The 19,287-nt window shown below is 37.1% G+C and overlaps 2 protein-coding genes across 7 annotated transcripts; one reads left to right on the forward strand and one right to left on the reverse strand.

Moving 5' to 3' along the window:
* The first annotated feature begins 816 nt into the window (after positions 1-816).
* LOC129729480 (zinc finger BED domain-containing protein 5-like) lies at positions 817-5,551 on the forward strand. Of its 3 annotated transcripts, none has more exons than XM_055688077.1 (3): positions 817-870; positions 1,862-2,038; positions 2,094-4,089. In XM_055688077.1, the coding sequence occupies exon 3, from the start codon at positions 2,459-2,461 to the stop codon at positions 3,395-3,397; it is 939 nt and encodes a 312-aa protein (XP_055544052.1). In that variant the 5' UTR covers positions 817-870; positions 1,862-2,038; positions 2,094-2,458; the 3' UTR covers positions 3,398-4,089. The 3 variants fall into 3 exon arrangements, 2 of the variants coding, with proteins under 2 accessions (XP_055544052.1, XP_055544053.1); XM_055688078.1 differs by having other exon boundaries at positions 2,118-4,089; XR_008728677.1 differs by lacking the exon at positions 817-870 and adding an exon at positions 4,323-5,551 and having other exon boundaries at positions 1,881-2,038; positions 2,094-2,599.
* On the reverse strand, positions 4,749-17,799 carry LOC129729481 (uncharacterized). 4 transcript variants are annotated; one of them, XM_055688082.1, is made up of 9 exons: positions 17,681-17,799; positions 17,588-17,615; positions 8,423-8,568; positions 7,201-7,358; positions 6,584-6,683; positions 6,190-6,531; positions 6,004-6,115; positions 5,815-5,939; positions 4,749-5,214 (listed from the first exon to the last, which is right to left on the reverse strand). In XM_055688082.1, the coding sequence occupies exons 1-6, from the start codon at positions 17,684-17,686 to the stop codon at positions 6,394-6,396; spliced, it is 576 nt and encodes a 191-aa protein (XP_055544057.1). In that variant the 5' UTR covers positions 17,687-17,799; the 3' UTR covers positions 4,749-5,214; positions 5,815-5,939; positions 6,004-6,115; positions 6,190-6,393. The 4 variants fall into 4 exon arrangements, with proteins under 4 accessions (XP_055544057.1, XP_055544055.1, XP_055544054.1 ...); XM_055688080.1 differs by lacking the exons at positions 8,423-8,568; positions 17,588-17,615; positions 17,681-17,799 and adding an exon at positions 7,878-7,985 and having other exon boundaries at positions 6,197-6,531; positions 7,201-7,286; XM_055688079.1 differs by lacking the exons at positions 8,423-8,568; positions 17,588-17,615; positions 17,681-17,799 and having other exon boundaries at positions 6,197-6,531; positions 7,201-7,390.
* Between the last annotated feature and the right edge of the window lie 1,488 nt (positions 17,800-19,287).

Consider the following 19,287-nt stretch of genomic DNA (forward strand, 5'->3'; position numbering starts at 1 on the left):
ACGAGTTGCCGCTATTTTTCTTAGTGCAAATGTATGCGTGTTACGGGGGAGCAACCAGGAAGCAAATACAAGTTTGGCTGAAATTTGTGCAAATTACAAGTGTTTACACACTTAGATTTTATTACCGAGAACTCAACAGCTGATCAATTCAGCGAAATGTTCTACAAGTTTTCGGCGAAATTTTCAAGAACTTCGGCAAATGAAATGTCAATACTTGCTGGTTTACGGTAAATCGATATATTTGCTGAGTGTTCGTCGAAATATATTGCTGACATTTGTTAAAAACTTCGCCGAGCTCAATCAGCTGTTGGGAAGTTTGCCGAGATAAATTAAGTGTGTACAATCCGATAGCCGAAAAAAATGTAGAACAGATCGGTGGGAAGTGGCTGGAACTCGAAAAGTGTAGTTTCAAATCGTGTGAATACAATATTGTATTTGTTTTAAGGATAGGCATTAGATGTAGTTCTAGACATGCTTGTCTTTTCTCCTCAGTAAACCTCTAGAGTGCAGGAGAACATCTTGCACTGCGGAGACAACTGCCGTCACACTAAAGAGCAAATCAATACGCTCATGCTAGAAGAGAGCGACAAACGATTTTTTCTGTTGAGATACCTGAACGCACTGTTGTGAAACCTGAAATCTCTCTCTTGCGAGACAATGAACTATGGTGTACTTTCTCACACGTGTGGACTTCACGCACAATAATTACACTGCAGAGCTATCTGAGGTGCGTTTCACAGTTGGTTTCTTGAGCATGGCAGAAGAGGTAAAGAGATTGGGACAAAAAAAAAATAGACTGCGTTGCTCGTGCCGGTCGAATTTACTCTGCTGGAATTCGTTCGTAGCTTCACGAGGACTACATTTTTCCCGGTAGGTTTTTTTCACCTTCCGGACTACTCGCCAGTGGACACTGTTGTGCACTTCTGCGTTTTCTCTGTGGAGTGACTCACCCCTCTTGTTTCTATCAGATGTGGGGTGAGCTGGAAGTGTGTCTGTCTCTCTGTGAGCTGGTTGAGACTAGCAATACTCAGAGGGAGAGATATGCGAAGAGAGTGTTGTGAGCCAAACGGAACTGTCAAAATTCGAGCCAAACGAACAAGAAAGGTAACACATTGAAAGGTATTGCAATAAGGTTCTATAAAGAATATATTTATTTTTACACGTTTTTCATGTTCTATTGCTAAAACATGAATTGAGAATGCTCCAAAGTTGCTTCATCACAGTGATTTTTAACTGGTGGTTCACAAACCCTTTGTATGGTCTACAGCAGCGGTTCTCAACCTGTGGTACGCGTACCCCTGGGGGTACGCGAAAGCCTCCAGGGGGTACGCGAAAAAAAAATCAGTAATGGCGGCCAAACCAATTTTCCTTTCAAATACTTCACGTGTTTTACCTTGCTCTCAAAACATAACTGTAGCAATCAAACAAACCAAAGTCTAATTTGAAACCTGAACTAGACTGCCACAACATAATCTACCACTTCTCTCTCCCACTCTGCAAGAATAAGCCAATCCACTCTCAGAGTCAGGGAAACCAGATGTGCAGATTTGTCTGCAAAACGCAGATTTTTAGAGTCCGTGTGCAGATTTTTATTGATTCGTAGATATTTGCAGATTTTTCATAGTTTCTGCAGATTTTTGTCAGAGTCTCCTTATATTTACGCAGACTTTCTCAAAATGTGTGCAGATTTTCGCAGACTTTTGCTTGCGTGAGCGAAATTTTTTCGAATCACAGATAGATTTTTTTCAGATTTCAAGCAAATTTTTCCGGTTTTTCGAGCAGTTGCAGACATTTTTCAAAAACATCTGGCATCTCTGCTCAGAGCGCAATGTTTTTCATTCTTGGTTTTTATCTCGTCAAGTGTGTGAGCTAGAGCGAGAAGACTATATGTTGCAATGTCATCTGATTCATCGTTTGTTCACCACCTCGTCAAAGAAATGTCAACAAAGCTAATGAATGAGAGAAACTTGAAATTTGCAAAAACTTGAACTAAAAATTCTTACATTTCAAGGAGGAAAATCAGTTATTTGTGTTTAAAGTAAGTAGATTATTTCATTGACATGCGATTAGTAACTGATAATAATTGTTCGCAGCAATGGAAACCTGGTTAAAAACAGGTTCGCTGAAAACGAATGCCACTCAGGAGGAGGAACCGAATGACCGGGAAAAGGCTGAGCCCGACCCATCTATGTCCGTTGTCGGTAGAAGCAAAAACAGAAAATATGATCCAGATTACTTAAAATACGGATTTACATGTGCGGAGAACGATGATTGTCCAAAAACCGTGTGTATTGTCTGCAGGGAGACTTTGGCCAACAGCTGCTTGAAGCCGTCGTTATTACACCGTCACTTGTCAACAAAGCATCCAACTTATGCTGACAAGAAACTTGCATTCTTCTAGCGGCTGTTGAAGCAAAAAGAACTTCCGAAGCTTTTCTCAGCATCAGGATTGGAAAACATGAATGCACTTGAAGCTTCTTTTCGGATTAGTTATCACGTGGCAAAGTCTGGAAAAGCTCACACCATCGCTGAGAATTTAATTGCTTCATGTTTACAGGATGCCGTGAAGTGCATACTGGGAGAAGGTCCTGCTCTTAAAGTAAGTCGCATTCCTTTATCAAACAGTACAGTTTCTAGGAGAATTGAAGATATGTCCGTTAATATTGAAGATACGGTTGTTGCCCGTGTAAAGAATAGCAAATATTTTGCAATTCAAGTTGATGAAAGTACCGATGTTTCTGATTTTGCTGTTCTTTTAGTCATTGTACGGTATATAAATGTATCAATGGTGGGAGAAAATCTTCTTCTTTGTCATGCATTGACGAAAAGGACTAGAGGTGAGGATATTTTCAACGCAATCAATGTGTATTTTGAAGAAAAGCAAATTGATTGGAAAAACTGCTGTGGGCTCTGCACGGACGGTGCTAAATCGATGTCCGGATGTTACTCAGGACTGCGTGCGAGGGTTTTGGAAGTAGCTCCTAATGCAGTTTGGACACATTGCTGCATTCATCGGCAGAACTTAGCATCTAGCCGTCCACCCATATATTTGAAATCTGTACTCGATGAATCCGTTAAAATCGTTAACTTCATTAAACCAAAAGCCACAAAGTCTCGGCTATTCACGGTGCTGTGTGAAGAAATGGGTTGTAACCACACTACTCTCCTTCTGCACACTGAGGTTAGATGGCTGTCACGCGGAAAAGTGATAAGCAGACTTTTTGAGCTTCGACGAGAGGTTGATACTCTTTTCAATGATCATCCATTTTACTTGCAAACAAAAATTAAGGATTGCGATTGGGTTCAGACTTTAGCCTATCTCTCAGACATTTTCTCCAATATCAACACGCTTAATATTTCTCTTCAACACCACTGTCACAATTTTCGGTGTTCATGATCGCATCGAGGCTATGATAAAAAAAAATTGAGTTTTGGAAACAGTGTGTACAAAAGAACCAAACTGAGATTTTTGAAAATTTACATGACTTTTTGGTAGATGCTAGGATTAAACTTTTGGTAAGCATTAAGAAAGAAATTATTAGGCATCTCGAGGAACTGAAATCGTCGTTTCGACAGTATTTTCCGAAGCCTAGCAATGAAAATAACTGGATTGCTGATCCTTTTGCCTCTGAAAACTTGGATACTGCCCGATTTAGTTGTAAGGAAAAGGAGCGGTTAATCGAACTGTCGTGCAATAGTACACTGAAGCAAGATTTCAAGGAAAAGTCGTTGGTTACATTTTGGATCGACAACGGAAACGAGTTTGCGGATCTGTCCGAAAAAGCAATTAAATACCTTTTGCATTTCACTAGTACTGAGCTGGTAGAAAAATCATTTTCTTCATACACTTATATCAAAAATAAGTATCGAAATAAGCTCAGTGCTACACATGATTTGCGAATTTATCTCAATTTTTTTGAGCCCGATTTCCAAAAACTAATTTCACAAAAACAAGCACAAGGATCCCACTAAGACTGAGAAAAATGAAACATGGTTCATCAATAAACATATTAAATAAAATTATAATTAATTAAAAAAGTTTGGAAACAAATTTTTTGTTGTTTTATTGGAGAGTTCTACTAACCACATTGCAGATTACTTCAGTTATTTTCACAAATTGCTATAGGTATAAAAAATTTTGTAAACCAGCAAAAAAAATGTAGGGGTACTTTTAATTTGGGAAATATCGCCAAGGGGTACGCGGACAAAAAAAGGTTGAGAACCGCTGGTCTACAGAATAATGATTAAAGTATATAAAATTAAACATAAACATAAAATTTAACTTCTTCACGGTTTTTGTGATGCACTTTATTATTCCCCAGGACTTCCACCGTCACCATCAGCTATACGAGCCGAATTAAAAAAGTTAGTCAACATTGCGCTTTGAGAAGAGATCTGGCACCTCTGATATGTAAAATCTACACGGAGAAAGAAAAAAACCCAAATTTGGGTGTTTTCCACGCAAATCAGTACTTCCGTGCGGGTACCCAAATTTAGGTAAACCCTGTTTACTTACTTTTGAGTATCAGCGATAAAGTCATCGGTGAGTATATTTCACTGAACCGTAAGAAAATTCATTTTGCGTTGAAACTACCCAAAGGAAAAAAATATACGCAGGGATGCATGCACTTTAATCGTTTGCTGGAAAGTATGGAAAAATGGGATTTCAAAACGATGTTTTCAAAAAAATAGACGAACAGTGTAACAGATATTTATTATCATAAGATCTTAAAATTAAGCGACCAGTCCATATACGTATTTATAGCTGTCTCAGTTCAAATTTATTAAACACGTGTTTCTGATCGCAACTTAGATATTTAAAGGTAAACATTTAGGCAAACATTTTTAATTTAAACTCAACAAATGGGTAGGAGTTTCACTAGGACTTTCATCTAGTTCACGAAACCTGGAGCACAGAGCCGCGACGGTATTACTTCTACAAACAATAGAAATCTTATAAACGTAAATAGAAACAATGTCAAAAAATTTTTTTAGAAGTGGCGGTACGTTGATTCCGAAAACCGCAAACAGTTTCAGCAACACGTCAATCGCTCGGATAGAGTCATTCCCGCACGGCAGAATGTTTTTTTTTAATACGATGAACAAATTTCCCTTGGTGAAAACAGTTGACACACAGATGATACGTGGTTCAGGATGTGTAATTTGATTTAATTGATGCTCCACGGCCTCAAAATCTGTTTTGTTGTTTAGCGGCTGGAAAGAAAGTTTAAAAAAAAACGTATTTACTCCACTTTCTGTTTTATCAAATCAAGATTCAAAAAGATGGCATGATTTATGTCACTGGTTAAATCATTATACAGCGAAAATTTAAAGCACAACACATCGCGGGTACGGATTTGGCTAAGTTACGGAAACTCGACCGGTAATCCAAGGAAATCCGCTAAATAACCACAGTGCATTCAAATCCATACCCATTATGTTTGGACCTTTACATTTATCATCGACAGAATGCTTTTGTTAGTCATATAAAAACATTCTATCGCGTTTACTCTTGTATGTTTGTATCCCGATCAGAACGAAAAAACATCTTATGCACATAAAGTTTTTTGTAACAAAATCTCCTTGTCGTTTTGTTATAATGTAGGTCTCATTATGTGTTAATATCACAAATCATATCAAAATCTTCATTAAACATTTCACGAATATATCAGAATCTATCATAAATATATTTAGTTTATTTCTACATTAGTTCCAAAAACCCCAGTATCCAAAATGAATTACAATGTGTTACAACTATGCAACATTTTTGTTAGGTCGTTCTAATCGGGAAATTTGCAACAAAAAGTTATTTACTTTTATCCATTGAATAAGTGGTGCTGCGGTTATTTCTGCCAAAGATAAATTTGAATTGCAGATGGTACGCCGAATTCTACGGTTAGTGAGTTTCTTCATCACTCTTAAAGCTCCTCGAACGTGTTCTGTAGAGTAGATAAATGAGAGTCATGAGTAAATTAATAATGCATACTTATTTCCAATACGTACTGTCTTCCACTTCTATCCAATCTGTTTCTAGCATTAATCCCAGAGAAAGGAATTTACCGAGGTTGGCCTGTTGATTGTACTGCGGGTGGATACGTTCAAAGGCTTGCTGCACCTGAAATTACCATCAAATAATATTGCAATCTAAACATATCTGGCAGTGAGGGTCATAGACGGAATCAGTCCTACTACTAACCAGCGTTCCTTCAAACTGTAAAAAATGAGGGAATGTTCTCATGATGATATCAGTTTTCTCTGTGGTCTTTTTCTGTAAAATGAATTTGTGGATTTCGAAGCAAGCAGCCATGCCATTTGAAATAGCTCTGCCGTTCTGAGGTACAGGAGTGAGCATCGCAATACACGCGGCATTTTCGTACATGGATTCCATTGGTGTCACGTTTGTTGGAGTTTTTTTTGTCTGAAAAGTCGGTTTTCGGGAGCAACATCTTTTCGCATATTGCTTACTCTTGTTTCGATTATACCAGTATGGTATCCAGACTCTTTTCCACCCAATTTCCAAAAAAAGTACGACTAAAAAAAAAGATGTTCAATCAAATAGGACTAACAAACACACAAAACGTACTTCTTTTGGAGCTTCTGGAGTCATTCGTGTTTTTTTCAGGTGAGGAAAAGCTTCGAGAATTTTGATCGCTAAGTCCTGTTTCTCTTGCACTGTTGGATACCTGTAATTAAAAATTAAAGAGTGTTAGTAAGATCAGAATAGAACCATTTCCTCATGTGAGATTGACTGACAACAGCTTAGAAGAGGGAAGAACAATGCATCCGAGGAAAATGTGCTTGATAATTCCGATCAAAACACGACTAGAATTTCTATAGAAGTAAACAGAGTCTTTCTGATGATGCTGTTATCATAGCAGCATAAGGGTTACCTACTACTGACAGGCCGTTCAGTCGGAGGATTGGAGTCCTTAATTAAAGTTTAATTTAATAGTAAGAAGCAAAACGATCCAAACAGGAACAGAATCATATAGGGAGCTGCGGTTAGCTAACACACTGACACATGAGGAGGTTGAAAAGATTGTCACCCTTTGATTATTGAAAACACGGAGTAATGTATTTTCGATGGAATCAAATTCGATCGCGTCAATCACCTGTTCGATTTTGTTGGCAAGAAAACACAAACTCGCCAAATAATCGGGCTATTGACGGTATCAGTTGAAACATTTAGTTTTTACTCACCTTTTCTCGTTAAATATTTGATTTCCAAAGAAATGGTTTGTTAGTATGCGGTTCATATGTTTCATTTCAGTGGCTGTTGGTACAATCTGCAAGTAAAGCTTCCCTGTTAGCACTTTTTGAAAGCTACTTCTGTCGTTTTCCAAGATAGAATGAATCGACTGAAATTATGAAAAGTTTGTTAAGCTTGCTGAGAATAGGACTACCGTAAACGCGGCAAACTTTGATAGTGCGGGTAACATTGATAGCGCGTGATATCCTGTGCATAACTACCTATTACCTATGAGACATTCTATTTACAATAGTTGTTCTACTACTATTTCATAGTTGAGGTGTTACTGTTTGTATACAGTTTGGATTTTGTGTTGTTTGCGTGATACATTTTGCAATAAACTGAAAAAAACAGTTTTCCTGATTTAGAACTATCTTATAAGGTGCTCAAACAATCATATATTTCTTATATAACTGTCCCAAGAAGCAATATTTGAATAAAGTTTCTAGAGTCAGTGACATATTAGTGTCAAATTTTCCACATGCATTCATTCATAAAAATGTGAATGTGTCCCTTAAACCTGCACTTTTGAAAATAATATCCCAAAATGATCAAAATCTGACCATGGTGTGTTCATTCTGGTTGCTCAATTTATTAGAATCAGACGGCCTTTGAACGCATGAGCTACCATACACTACCGTAACCATAACGACCAACACATTGTTTATAGACAAATCATTCACCATTCGAGACAAATAAACATGGTTATACAAAACCCGAATATAATTGATTCCTTTTGCATATTGAGAGTGCTTCATGCAACACTGTTGTAAACTAGAAAAACCTTGAACTAACCTCAGGTGAAAGTCTATGCTTCTTATTTATGCTTGTATGGACTAACGTCTAACGATGCGAGAGGCCTAAACTGAACAAAATGAGTCTACGTGGTCCATAAACGTGGACCTTTCTAACATTTTCCTTAATTATTTCAGCATTATCAAAGTTACCCGAAAACGAAAAACTAGTCATAGGTTACAAAAAATAATCAATAGCGTAGTTGAAACAATACTGATGAATTTCGATGTTGTACATGCATTGTCGTATACCTAGTACTTATTTTAAAAATACGAAACCCGGAGTAAATTTGTTGAAGTGTCATATATTTGAGTAATACTTAAAAAAGCTATCAAAGTTTGCCACTTTTACGGTACCTACTCGTTTTTTGAATCTTACCGGTTTATGTTGGTTATCAGGAATGTTTTCATTTGACATTTGATTTTGAGGAACGAAGCTCATCGTGATCCGTCCATTTGTTTGCCCGACTTCTAAATCCAAAACATCATTGTACCGAACCGTGGCACTACTACGATTACTATTGGCTTAAAAAAATAACACTGGTATTTATTTTAATTGGGGGATTGCTTGTATTTGTAGTTACTGTAATTATTTATTAGTTATTTGTTTTTTTTTACGTTAGAATTATACCAAAATTAAGTAAAATTATGGCCAGAGCTTAGAAAATTTTAAATTAACAGGCAAAAAAAATTAAAAAACAGGGGAAAAAATTAACAGGCAAGGATAGTTTGAGCTGCTTTTCCCAGGCGATCTCTTTTGCTGCTGCACGCACAGGAAGCGGGACGAATGCACAAACAGAATGTGCGTTCGAATATTTTGACCAGCACCAACAAACATACATTTTTGCCAAACATTAAACTGAAAGACTTCAGTAGTGGTTCTCACGAGGTTCGATATGGGTTTCGTAGTGATACTCTCAAGGCTCAATATGTCGCTCATGCTAATGCGCAGCCTAGCTGCGAAGAATCTATCGGGTTGCTGGTTGAAGATAAAGAAAGGCCTGTACATATAGAGGTTAGAAGAGTAAAAAACCCCTGACAAGCAGCAGGAGTTAGTAAGGGTCGATGCGTAGCGGGCTTCACAAATGACAAAAAAAAGAAAGAGAAAGAGAGAGATCAAGAAAGAGAGAGAAAAAAAAGAGAGCGAACGAGAGAGACAGATGGAAACAGAGCGAAAGAAAGAGAGCAAAAAAAAAGAGAAAAGGAAAGAAAGAGAGAGGAGGAAAAAACGAGAGAAGGAAAGAAAAAGAGAGAGAAGGGAAGAATGAGAAAGAGAGAAGGAAAGAAAGCGAGAGAGTAGTAAGAGAGTGAGAAAGAGAGAAGAAAAGAGAAAGAGAGAAATAAGGAGAGAAAGAGAGAGAGAGAGAAGGAAAGGAAGATAATGAAGAAAAAAGAAAGAGAAAGAAGGAAACAGGAAGAAAGAGAAAAAAAGAAAGAGAGAAGAAAAGAAAGAGAGAGTAGGAAAGAATGAGAAAGAGAGAAGAAAAGAGAGAGAGAGAGAGAGAGAGAGAGAGAGAGAGAGAAGGAAAGGAAGATAATGAAGAAAAAAGGAAAAAAAAAAGAAAACAGGAAGAAAGAGAAAAAAAGAAAGAGAGAAGTAAAGAAAGAGAGAGAGAGAAAGAGAGAGAGAGAGAAAGAGAGAGAGAAGGAAATAAAGAGAGAAGGAAAAAGAAAGAAAGAAAGAGAGAAAGAAGGAAAGAAAGAGAAAAATGGAAAAAAGAGAGAGAAGGAAAGAGTAAAAGAAAAGGAGAGAAGGAAAGAAAAATAGAGCGAATAAGAGAGAGAGAGAGAGATAGAGAGAGAGATAGGGAGAGAGAGAAAGAGAGAGAGAGGGGGAGAGAAAGAGAGAGAGAGAGAGAGAAAGAAAAAAAAAGCGAATGGGAGAGCAAACGAGAGAGAAAGAGAACGAGAGAGGAAAGGAAAGAAAGAGAAATAAAGCGAGAAAAGAAGAGAGGAAGAGAGAAAAATAGAGCGAACAAGAGATAGAGGGGAGAAGAGATAAAGAGAGAAAGAAAGAAAGAGAGAGAGAAAGGGAAAAGGGAGAGAGAAAGAAAAAGCGAATTAGAGAGAGGGAAAGAAAGACAGAGAAAAAAAAGAGAACGAAAGAAATGGAGAGAGGAGAGAAAAGTAAGTTGACCTTCTGGAATCATGCAGTGCCGCTATTTCTTTTGACCACCCCAGGAAAACCAAAAGTTAGCAACACGGACAAACTTGTATTTAAACTGCCTTTGGTTTCTTTTTACATGTACTGTGTATATATTTCACATGCACGTTTTCATATAAGTTTACATATTGTTACACGTTTTCATATAAGTTTACATATCGAGCACGACATTATTCGTCGTTATACTTTAAACTAATGTAGAAAAATTCATCAGGCTCGTTTTTGTTTTGCCATATACTATAACACTTTTTGGAATGTAATTTGTCGTGCTTTATTCCCACTAATCTTTGCGTTACAAGAACCTTGAAAGAAAATTTCGAACGACTAAATCAAACTACATCTAATTCTTGAACTACATAGAAAACGATTGTTTCACATTTAATTCCTGCCAAAAGAATGCCATAATAATTTGCATTCAATTTGTTATATTTCAACACATATCCAGGTTTAAAATCAGTGCCGTTTATTCTAAAATGATTCAACGTTTGGACACTATCAGGTACATCAAAGAGAAGTGAAGCAAAATGAAGTTTATTCTTCTCTTCAACTGATGTGGATATAATGGTAACTTCATCTATCGTAAAGCTATGATGAATAATGGAATTGGCTTGTTTTAGACTGAGGCGCTTAGTTAGACTATACGAAAGGTTTATAAAATTGTTACATGTTTTACCTTGCGCTTTCGATTCCTTAAATTTACTTTCGAACATCATGCAGCTACTATGAGCTATTGGTCCAATGTTTAGGCAAACTTGAGGGTAATGCGAAAGGTGGTGGATTTTGTTAATGGCTTTAAAATTTGGGAAACATTGATTGATTAAAATGTAAAAATGAGATATCGCTGCTTTGAGGTCATTAATATGATCTACTCGAAGTTTGTTCGAAAAACAGATAAAACTAATTTCTAGCATACAAGCAATGATTTCCGAGAACAAAGGTTTCACTGATAACATTTCACTAAAAACGAAAGGAAATGAACGCAACAGCAACCAACACTGAGACGCAGACTGGCTGATCGCGTTACTGTTTGACTTAAGCTGCACACTTGAAAAATTGGCCGAAGGTTTTTCAGAAACCTCAGTTTGCCCGTAATCAAAGCAGTCTATCAGGTTATTCACTTCTTCATCGGTCAGTAGTTTGCAATCATTGACAGTAACATCCAAAAAATTTTTTATTATCATCGGGAACACTCCCTCAAGGAGATCGTGCATTGGGTCGAAGCAATAATTTTTCGGCCAACGAAAATATTCCAGCTGGTGCAGTGCACAAACTGCTTTCAGTCCGCATTGTGACGGTAAAATTTGTCTGCACTGTATAGAAGTCAATTCATTTCCAACGGATTCTGCAGTTCTGTGTACAAAAATATCCCCGAACTTTCCATCCAACAAGTTGCCTCTCGTAATTTTGCACATACGACAAAAATAGTTAGCTGCAGGACCTAACATTCCAAAAATATCATGGACAGTTAGAGTGTCACCCAGCAAACTAATCAGCACTGCTCGCATAATCCAAAACCCGGACTCTGTTTTCACCCTGACACCCTCATTTGATTCCAATAACAATAAATCTTTAATCAACGGCTGCAAAATGCGCTTGTATCCATATCGCTTTAGAACGCTTGACTTGACCATTAATGCAATATAAATTCTGTCCAGTGAAGAATTGATGCGAGGATTGAAGTTTTGCACCTTGAAACAAATGTTAGTAAGTTTATTCTTCCCTTTTCTGGAACCCAAAGGATTGAGGTATTCGCCTTCGTCAATGTGGAACGAGAGTCGCAAGGACTGTGGGTATTTAATCAAAAAAGAATGCTGTGCAAACTGTGTGCCATCCTTGAATGATTGAAGAGTACCTTCCGGACTTATTTCTTCATTTTCAATCATCTTTCGAGCCGCTGGGTTAGACATCAGTAACCTTAATGTTTCTAACACTGAAATATAGTGAAACGTGTCTTTCTGGATTCTAGTTTCGAAAAACAAGCTGTTGTTTTTAGCTATTTGTTGATATTTTCGACCACGCGCTCGACTTGTTATTGAACGCTTTATTATTTTTCGTTGGCCCACAACTGTATCAACTGCTTCTGGAACTGGACAGCCTACCTTGAAGCTCAGAAATGAAGCATTAGCTTCTGGTGTCAGTACATCCGAAAAAATATTGGGAATGTACAAAGAGTTGATGAGTTGGATGAAATCCAGTGTTTCGTTTTCATCGAATAAGTTTCGCTTGTTTTGAAAGTATTCCTTCACTAATGACATGATGAATTTCTGACTCCAATTTAATCCGGATATTAACATACCAATAATCATTTGAATTTTTTTCTCTGGGAGGGCCACATCACATCGGAGCTCAGTAATTAACCGTATTATAGCATTTGACATGTCACCAAACGACACCGGCTCCTGATAGAAAAAAGGATTTTTTATGCCACAATCCTCAGGTAAAATGTTGGGTGAGCTTATTTGAACAGATGGACAAGAAACAACATTCTCAATGTCCGACTCAGAATCAATATGTGGATTGCTCATTTTCTCAAATGGATGATGTCTTAAAATATGTTTCTTTAGATCATGGAAGTAGCTGTATATCACTCCACATACACTGCATTTATATGGAATTGCACATTTTTTGCTTGTGGGTAAATGATGAATCATTCTCAAATGCTCCTTCAATTCATCGACGTAACCGTTTATACTTTGATGACATCCATCCATATGGCATTGTAAACCTATAAAATTTTTTAAATAAACACTTTTTGTAAAATTTCTACTCATTCAATAATAACGAAGGCTTCGCGAACAGACGTCTTTTTCCGCGTCCACGTTTTTCCGCGTTGTTTTATTTTTACAAATATTGATGGAATTTGATAAAAAAGATGAAAAAGTTAACAGGAAAGTTTGCGGATGGCGTTAGGACTAAAGTTCACTAATCGCGTGTGACCCATCAAATATTTCTTAAAAGGCGTGATATATAATAAAATCAACGGAATCTTGTTTGCCGACGTAGTACAATGAAGTCAGTGTAGTGTAAAAAAATGAATGTTGTGAACTCCTTTGTAAATTAACTTGAATTGCAATTTGTGTGAACAAAAGAAAAGTATTGCAATGAGTTTCTTCAAGGGCAAAGGTTTACAGGAAGAGATGTCGATGTGCGTGTAATAAAGTGATTCTAGTGATGCCTTACAGTATTCGGCAACGTGCTTTTTGTGGAAAATTGGCGAGGCGCTACGCCCCGACTATTTGCTATTCTTTCTAGCCGTATTCGATTTGTGTGCGTGTGTATATTTACTAGGCATGGTGCGATGCGATGATTCGCGAATGGTGATAGTGGAATAGAATAGTGGTCTGCAATCGTTAAGATGAGTATAGCAAGTTCCATAATCAAACCATTTTGTTTCTGTAATGGAGGAGCTGCATTTAGTGAGGGATTTTATTATGTCAATTTCGTTTATGTGGCGGGCTACAGCGGGACTACACCCTATGTAATCCACATACTGTTTTTTTTAATTCCATTTGACAGAAATTGCATATGTGTTGGTTTTAGATTTAACAAATAAACTGAAGTATATTCTATATTTATACACCCAGTGTAGCCCGGTGGGCCGTTTTGGAATCGACTATTCTGCGTTTTGATAGACGCAGTGCATTGAAAGACTTTTGCCTAAGCTAACCCATATTTTAAACTTAGAATATTTTTTCGAATATCCATTATTTCATAATTGTTGTTGCGTTTGGGTAAGGTTCGAAACTTTCTTTGTAGACTGGCTTGATGGCTTTTTTTATATTCTTTTCATGATTTGTTTAGCTTTTGAAAGATACGGTATGCACACAATTTTAAAATATTCATTATAAAATTGTTAATGACTGTATGGCATTTTCTCAATTGATTTGGAATAGTTTACTGTAACCCGTGACTATATGCACCTTATCTTATTTTTAAGCTTTGAATGCATAAATTGTGCCAAATTTAAAATTCCAAAGGTGTATTTTCTCCAGTTGCGTTGACTTAGAAGAATATCCGCGCTGTTATTATTGAGAAAAAAATACCAATTATTTATTATTTACTCTTTCAACTATTCTTTTTTAAGGTATATTTTTATTAACTTTTTCCTCATATATCTAAGTAGAAATCGCGAGCAGATTTATCGTTTGATTTAACACTACACAGTTCCGGATGCTTTCTCTTATTTGCGACTAATACTTTTGCTTCGTTTTCTTAGATCTGGACTACAAATGGAAAATTTTTATATTCGCTTATCAGAGTGAATCCTGATCCAACTTGCCCTTTCCTGCTGGAAAACCTCCTTCCTCTGACTTTTGTGGAGATGCAGAGTTTAACACGGTCTCCAAATAGCGAGGGTCACACTGACATCCCTTCCCTCTTCCCACCTGATTGCGGGGACGTGGCCGGTGTCGATGTCGTTATTGATCCTTTAAAGTATTGAGTCACTAAAACTTGTACAATGAGAATGGTCGGTCACTCCCAGCCCCATTTAGTTGATTCAATGTGCAATTTTACTGATTCGGATCAATCACGGAGTGCGACCATTGATATGTGCAGTCAGTCAAGCTAAGCTAAGCTAAGCACAGATTCATCGTTTTAGGTGTAATGCCGGTTATGCCTCACGATTCATATGGCGGTGGGTTCATGCGTCATTTGATGTAGAATTCGGTGTAGCAGTCTTCCACTAGAGTCGTTCGTTTCTGGTTGCGAGCTGCGTCTGAATTTTACTTACACCGCCTAAGAAAGTGTATTTGGATTTTGGAATACTTAAAAATTCCAAATAAAAAAATGCGATGGTTTTATTTTGTTAGATATGTTCTCTTAGTTCTATTTTGGATTTCTTTAGCTTTTGAATATTTTTTTTCTAGCTTCGAAAGATGACACGGGTTCGAAACCATAAAACCAATAATGACCACATTGGCATTTTGCAAATTTATTATATTTTTATTATTTATTAAATTTATTATATTTTTTATATTTTTCGAGCTTTGGATGCATGAGTATTGCCAAGTTTCAAATTTAATAGGAATATTCTCTCGTGCGTCTACGAAAACGATAATCGCGTTGTTACTTCTTATGTGTGCTTACACCGGTTGCCGTAGTGTGAATGATAATATTTATTATGATTAACAGTGAAACAGACTATTGACAGACTAACCAATTGTCTACACGAAAAACTGTCGGATTTTCCATCCATAAATCTACGCGAAAATAACGTTTCGTTGTTACCCGTGTGTACGGCGCGCATAGAATTTACGAGATTATTGAAATCGTATATAGTTTGCTAGAGGCTAGCTATCCGGCAAACTTTGTCCCGCTCATTTATACTTTCTTCATCTAATTAACTCTGGCCACTAACGACGGGTTCACCTTTTTTTACCAAATATTCGTGACATCAGGTTTTTCAGGTGTTTTTCGCGGTATCGTAGCGTTTTTTTTTTCTTTTAGAAGAGACGAAGTCTATACGAGAGACGTCGCTACTCAATCTGTAAGGTAGAAAACTAAATGTCCGGTTGACCAAACCTCAAAAGACTCCGCGTCGATACATTCCATGAGGTCGTATTATCTACACTGTAGATTCTACAGATAAATCAACAACGCGCAATAGTTTTCGGTATAAAGATGATCACCTTACAAGGAGATGTCCGATTAAGTCCAGTATCTTTGCGTATTCTCATTACTACGGCGTTATTTCATCAAACAGAAAAAGTTCAGAACACATAATGAATTTCGTGACGGATGTAATGAACTTGTAGGCGCGACATTTGGTCTAAGGAACCCGACACTCGAAATCAGTAAATCGTTTACCGAAACGAACCCTGCTGTATACCCTGCCCTTTCTCCAACATCCCAGTGATTTCTCGTGGAAGTGCAGAGGTGTTCTCGGCTTCCAATAAAGCGAGTATCACGTCAACATTTTCCCATACAAACTCCTTCTTTGACCTGCATTCGGATGCGGCCGGCGCTGGTATTGCCTTACATAAAGATTGAGATCTCCAGTTTTTACACATTGAGGATGCATGTTGGTCCCGAGCATCATCTGTTGGTTTTCTGTGTAATTACAGCTTATCTGGCAATAACGGAGTAGCAACCGTGGGCGGTCAATCATGCTCATGCTCATGCTCAATTTCTACTCATTCAATAATAACGAAGTCATTGAAAGAAAAGTATGAAATGTAACGAAAAATTACAACGTTGTCAATAATGAAACTCGCTTTGATACCGCATGAAATGACGAGCTACTCTGTGCATTTTTGTTGAAGTTTTGTTATCCAGAATATATTCCAAAATATTGAATACATAATATGTTTATGGTTTAAAATTAGTATTTGACACGGCACGATACATTTTCTGTTTTACTGAGCCAAGTACAATTCGTATTAATTCTACGTTAGCAGGGAAAAGAGGGAGGCCTTTTTTTTATTCTCGCGGCCGACTACGAGCTAGTGGGGATTTAAGGTGAGATGAGGGGAGATACAATTCTTGCTTGTTATCGCGCAACACAAGAACTAATCGACAAAAAAACACCCGTACGATAACTCGTGTATTGTTATTTTGCGAACTCAAACGGAGATAAACAATTTGCGTCTAATCGAGACGAAAGCAAAACAACCGAATACATAATATGTACCGTTCTAAAATTATTTGTGGTATCTAACAAGATGCAACTAAACAACATGTAAAAAAGTATTCCGTTTTCGATCGAATGATAATGGTATTTTTAACTACGCCAACAGTGTCGAGAAGGTAGCTAAATCGCCCAAACAGTGTTAAGAATCGTTCAAAACAATGATACGAAATTTTCAATAATAAGGGGGTCTGTGCACCGCTCTATCTATTTTAAATTCACTCGAGCTAGTTCGCATTCAAAAAAAGTTATGGTTCTATCCAGTTATTCAATATAGTTATACCGCTCTATTTTGATATGGTGGAATTAGATTCCTTCGCACAGTTCAACGACAAATTCAGTTACGATCTGGTTTATGATGTTTAACACCTAGATTACCGTTAACTTCCAATTAAAGATAAACAGACAACCATCGATTTTATTGAAAGAAGAGCTAGCTTTGAAAAGATATGCAACAGTAATAGGTACTGCATTATACTACAAACAGTTTTTGGTTATTCTTCTGCGACTGACGTGCCCAAATCTTAGCAATTTAGCTGACCTGGTATCTGGTGGACATCACTCGTTCGCCCAGATTGAGCGTAATTTGAACGTTATCACTTTACATCCATTAATATAATTATTTGGAATTATATTGGCAGGGAGCAGGATTGTAGTTTTCTTTTTTATGATTTGCTAGTATTTTTTTTTATGATTTGCCATTATGGGTTTTCAATTTAAATATTTGATCCAATACAATTCGCCTTACTTACCCGTAAAACTGTCTGCGCCTTCCATGACCTGAAAAAGTGAAACAAACTGTCTTTGTAAACTGTAATTCTTGAAAATATAAAAATTATAAATACCTGCATGTGCAAATTAACTGCTGGGCAATTGAAATTATGTTGCAATTCTCAGGTTGCAATAAACCGTGGAGCGTGCTCTGAATAATCTAACTCAACAACTAGGCGCTTACCGTAAAAACTGATGAAAAGAAGTCTACACTTGTAAATTTTAGTTTTTTTCGCATTAGCTTTGACGCTTGCGTTGCTTACTTGGACGATGAAAAAACTTCAATGACAATTACTCATAACTTTTTCACCCATATTTGAGTAAAAATCACTTGAAGCGCTGCTGTAGTATTTGGGTGAAAATGAACTAGCTTCCAATGCGCAGGTTATTGAGTCATTGCGTTATTTTTACTTAACTTTCATGGATAATAATTACCCAACCAACATAAACATTGGGTTTTACCTAAATTTAGGTGATTTCGCGTTATTTTTACTTAACTTTCATGGATAATAATTACCCAACCAACATAAACATTGGGTTTTACCTAAATTTAGGTGATTTCGACGCATTCGGTGGGTACTATTCTGGGAGAGTGTAGTTTCCAAATCTGCGGTTTTTTTCATCGCTTATCTCTCCCTCTGAGGATCTCTAGTTGAGACACTTTGGAGTGAGAAAGAAGCAGTGTGGTAAAAGCATTTGCTACACGCAGGCACATACTGAAAGGGAAGTGCGCGGTGAATTTTTTCTCCTCTCCTTTCACATACTGAGGAGAATGACAAGCATGGTTCTAGACTAGATGTTTTGCTGAATGTCCTACTGACAAGCAAGATAAAGATAAGTATTCAAGATTTAGTATAAATAAATTTCTTTACTTACTAAAACTCACCGAGCTTATAGTTTATCTTTTGAAAGAGAACTACCGAGTTCACAGCGAAACTATTCTCTGCGATTGGATTTCACTGAAAAAAAAACGGCTCTTTACTGTGCCGAACATTCAGCTTATAACACAAAGGTCATTAGACTGGTTTGCCGCTTCTCGGCTGGATTTGCCGAGAGCACAGTCAACTGTGTACCGCGATTCTCGGCATAAAATGACATCTGTCAAATATTGGTTTCCCGAGATTCTCGACAAAAGATATTCAGAAGAGATGGTTGTCGAGCACTCGGCTGTCCAAATCTCGGCACAAACAATGCCGAGATTCGGCGAAATTTTTTAAGTGTGAATATATTACCACATACATCTTATCTAAGAGAAGAGTGGCCAAGATGATACCTCAATTTGCTCCAGGTTTTTTGCTCCAAACTTGATTGGCTGATTTTGACAGCACGCGTGTGTGACAATATTTAAAAGGGGTTCAGATTGCCGTGTTGCTGAACAACTGGTGTTTATCCCAATCATTAAGTAAGTGAAAGTTTAAAATTGTGGATACAATTTTGTTTTGGTTGAGGTAAATAAAAGTAAAAATGAATTTGAATGAAATGCCAAGCGTTTGGTTGTAAAAGTTACTGTGGTTCCGGTCTGGGCAATAAATTTTATCCATTTCCCAAGGATGCAGAAGCTTATCGACAGTTGCTAAAAATATGCGTGGAATCTGAGAAAGATATTCCAAATTTGAACATCCCACGCAATAGTCGAATATGCAGGGAAGGTTTTTTTTATTATTATGTTTGTAACGTTATT

The sequence above is a fragment of the Wyeomyia smithii genome, chromosome 3 (genome assembly GCF_029784165.1).
Source record: "Wyeomyia smithii strain HCP4-BCI-WySm-NY-G18 chromosome 3, ASM2978416v1, whole genome shotgun sequence".
NCBI lineage: Eukaryota > Metazoa > Arthropoda > Insecta > Diptera > Culicidae > Wyeomyia > Wyeomyia smithii.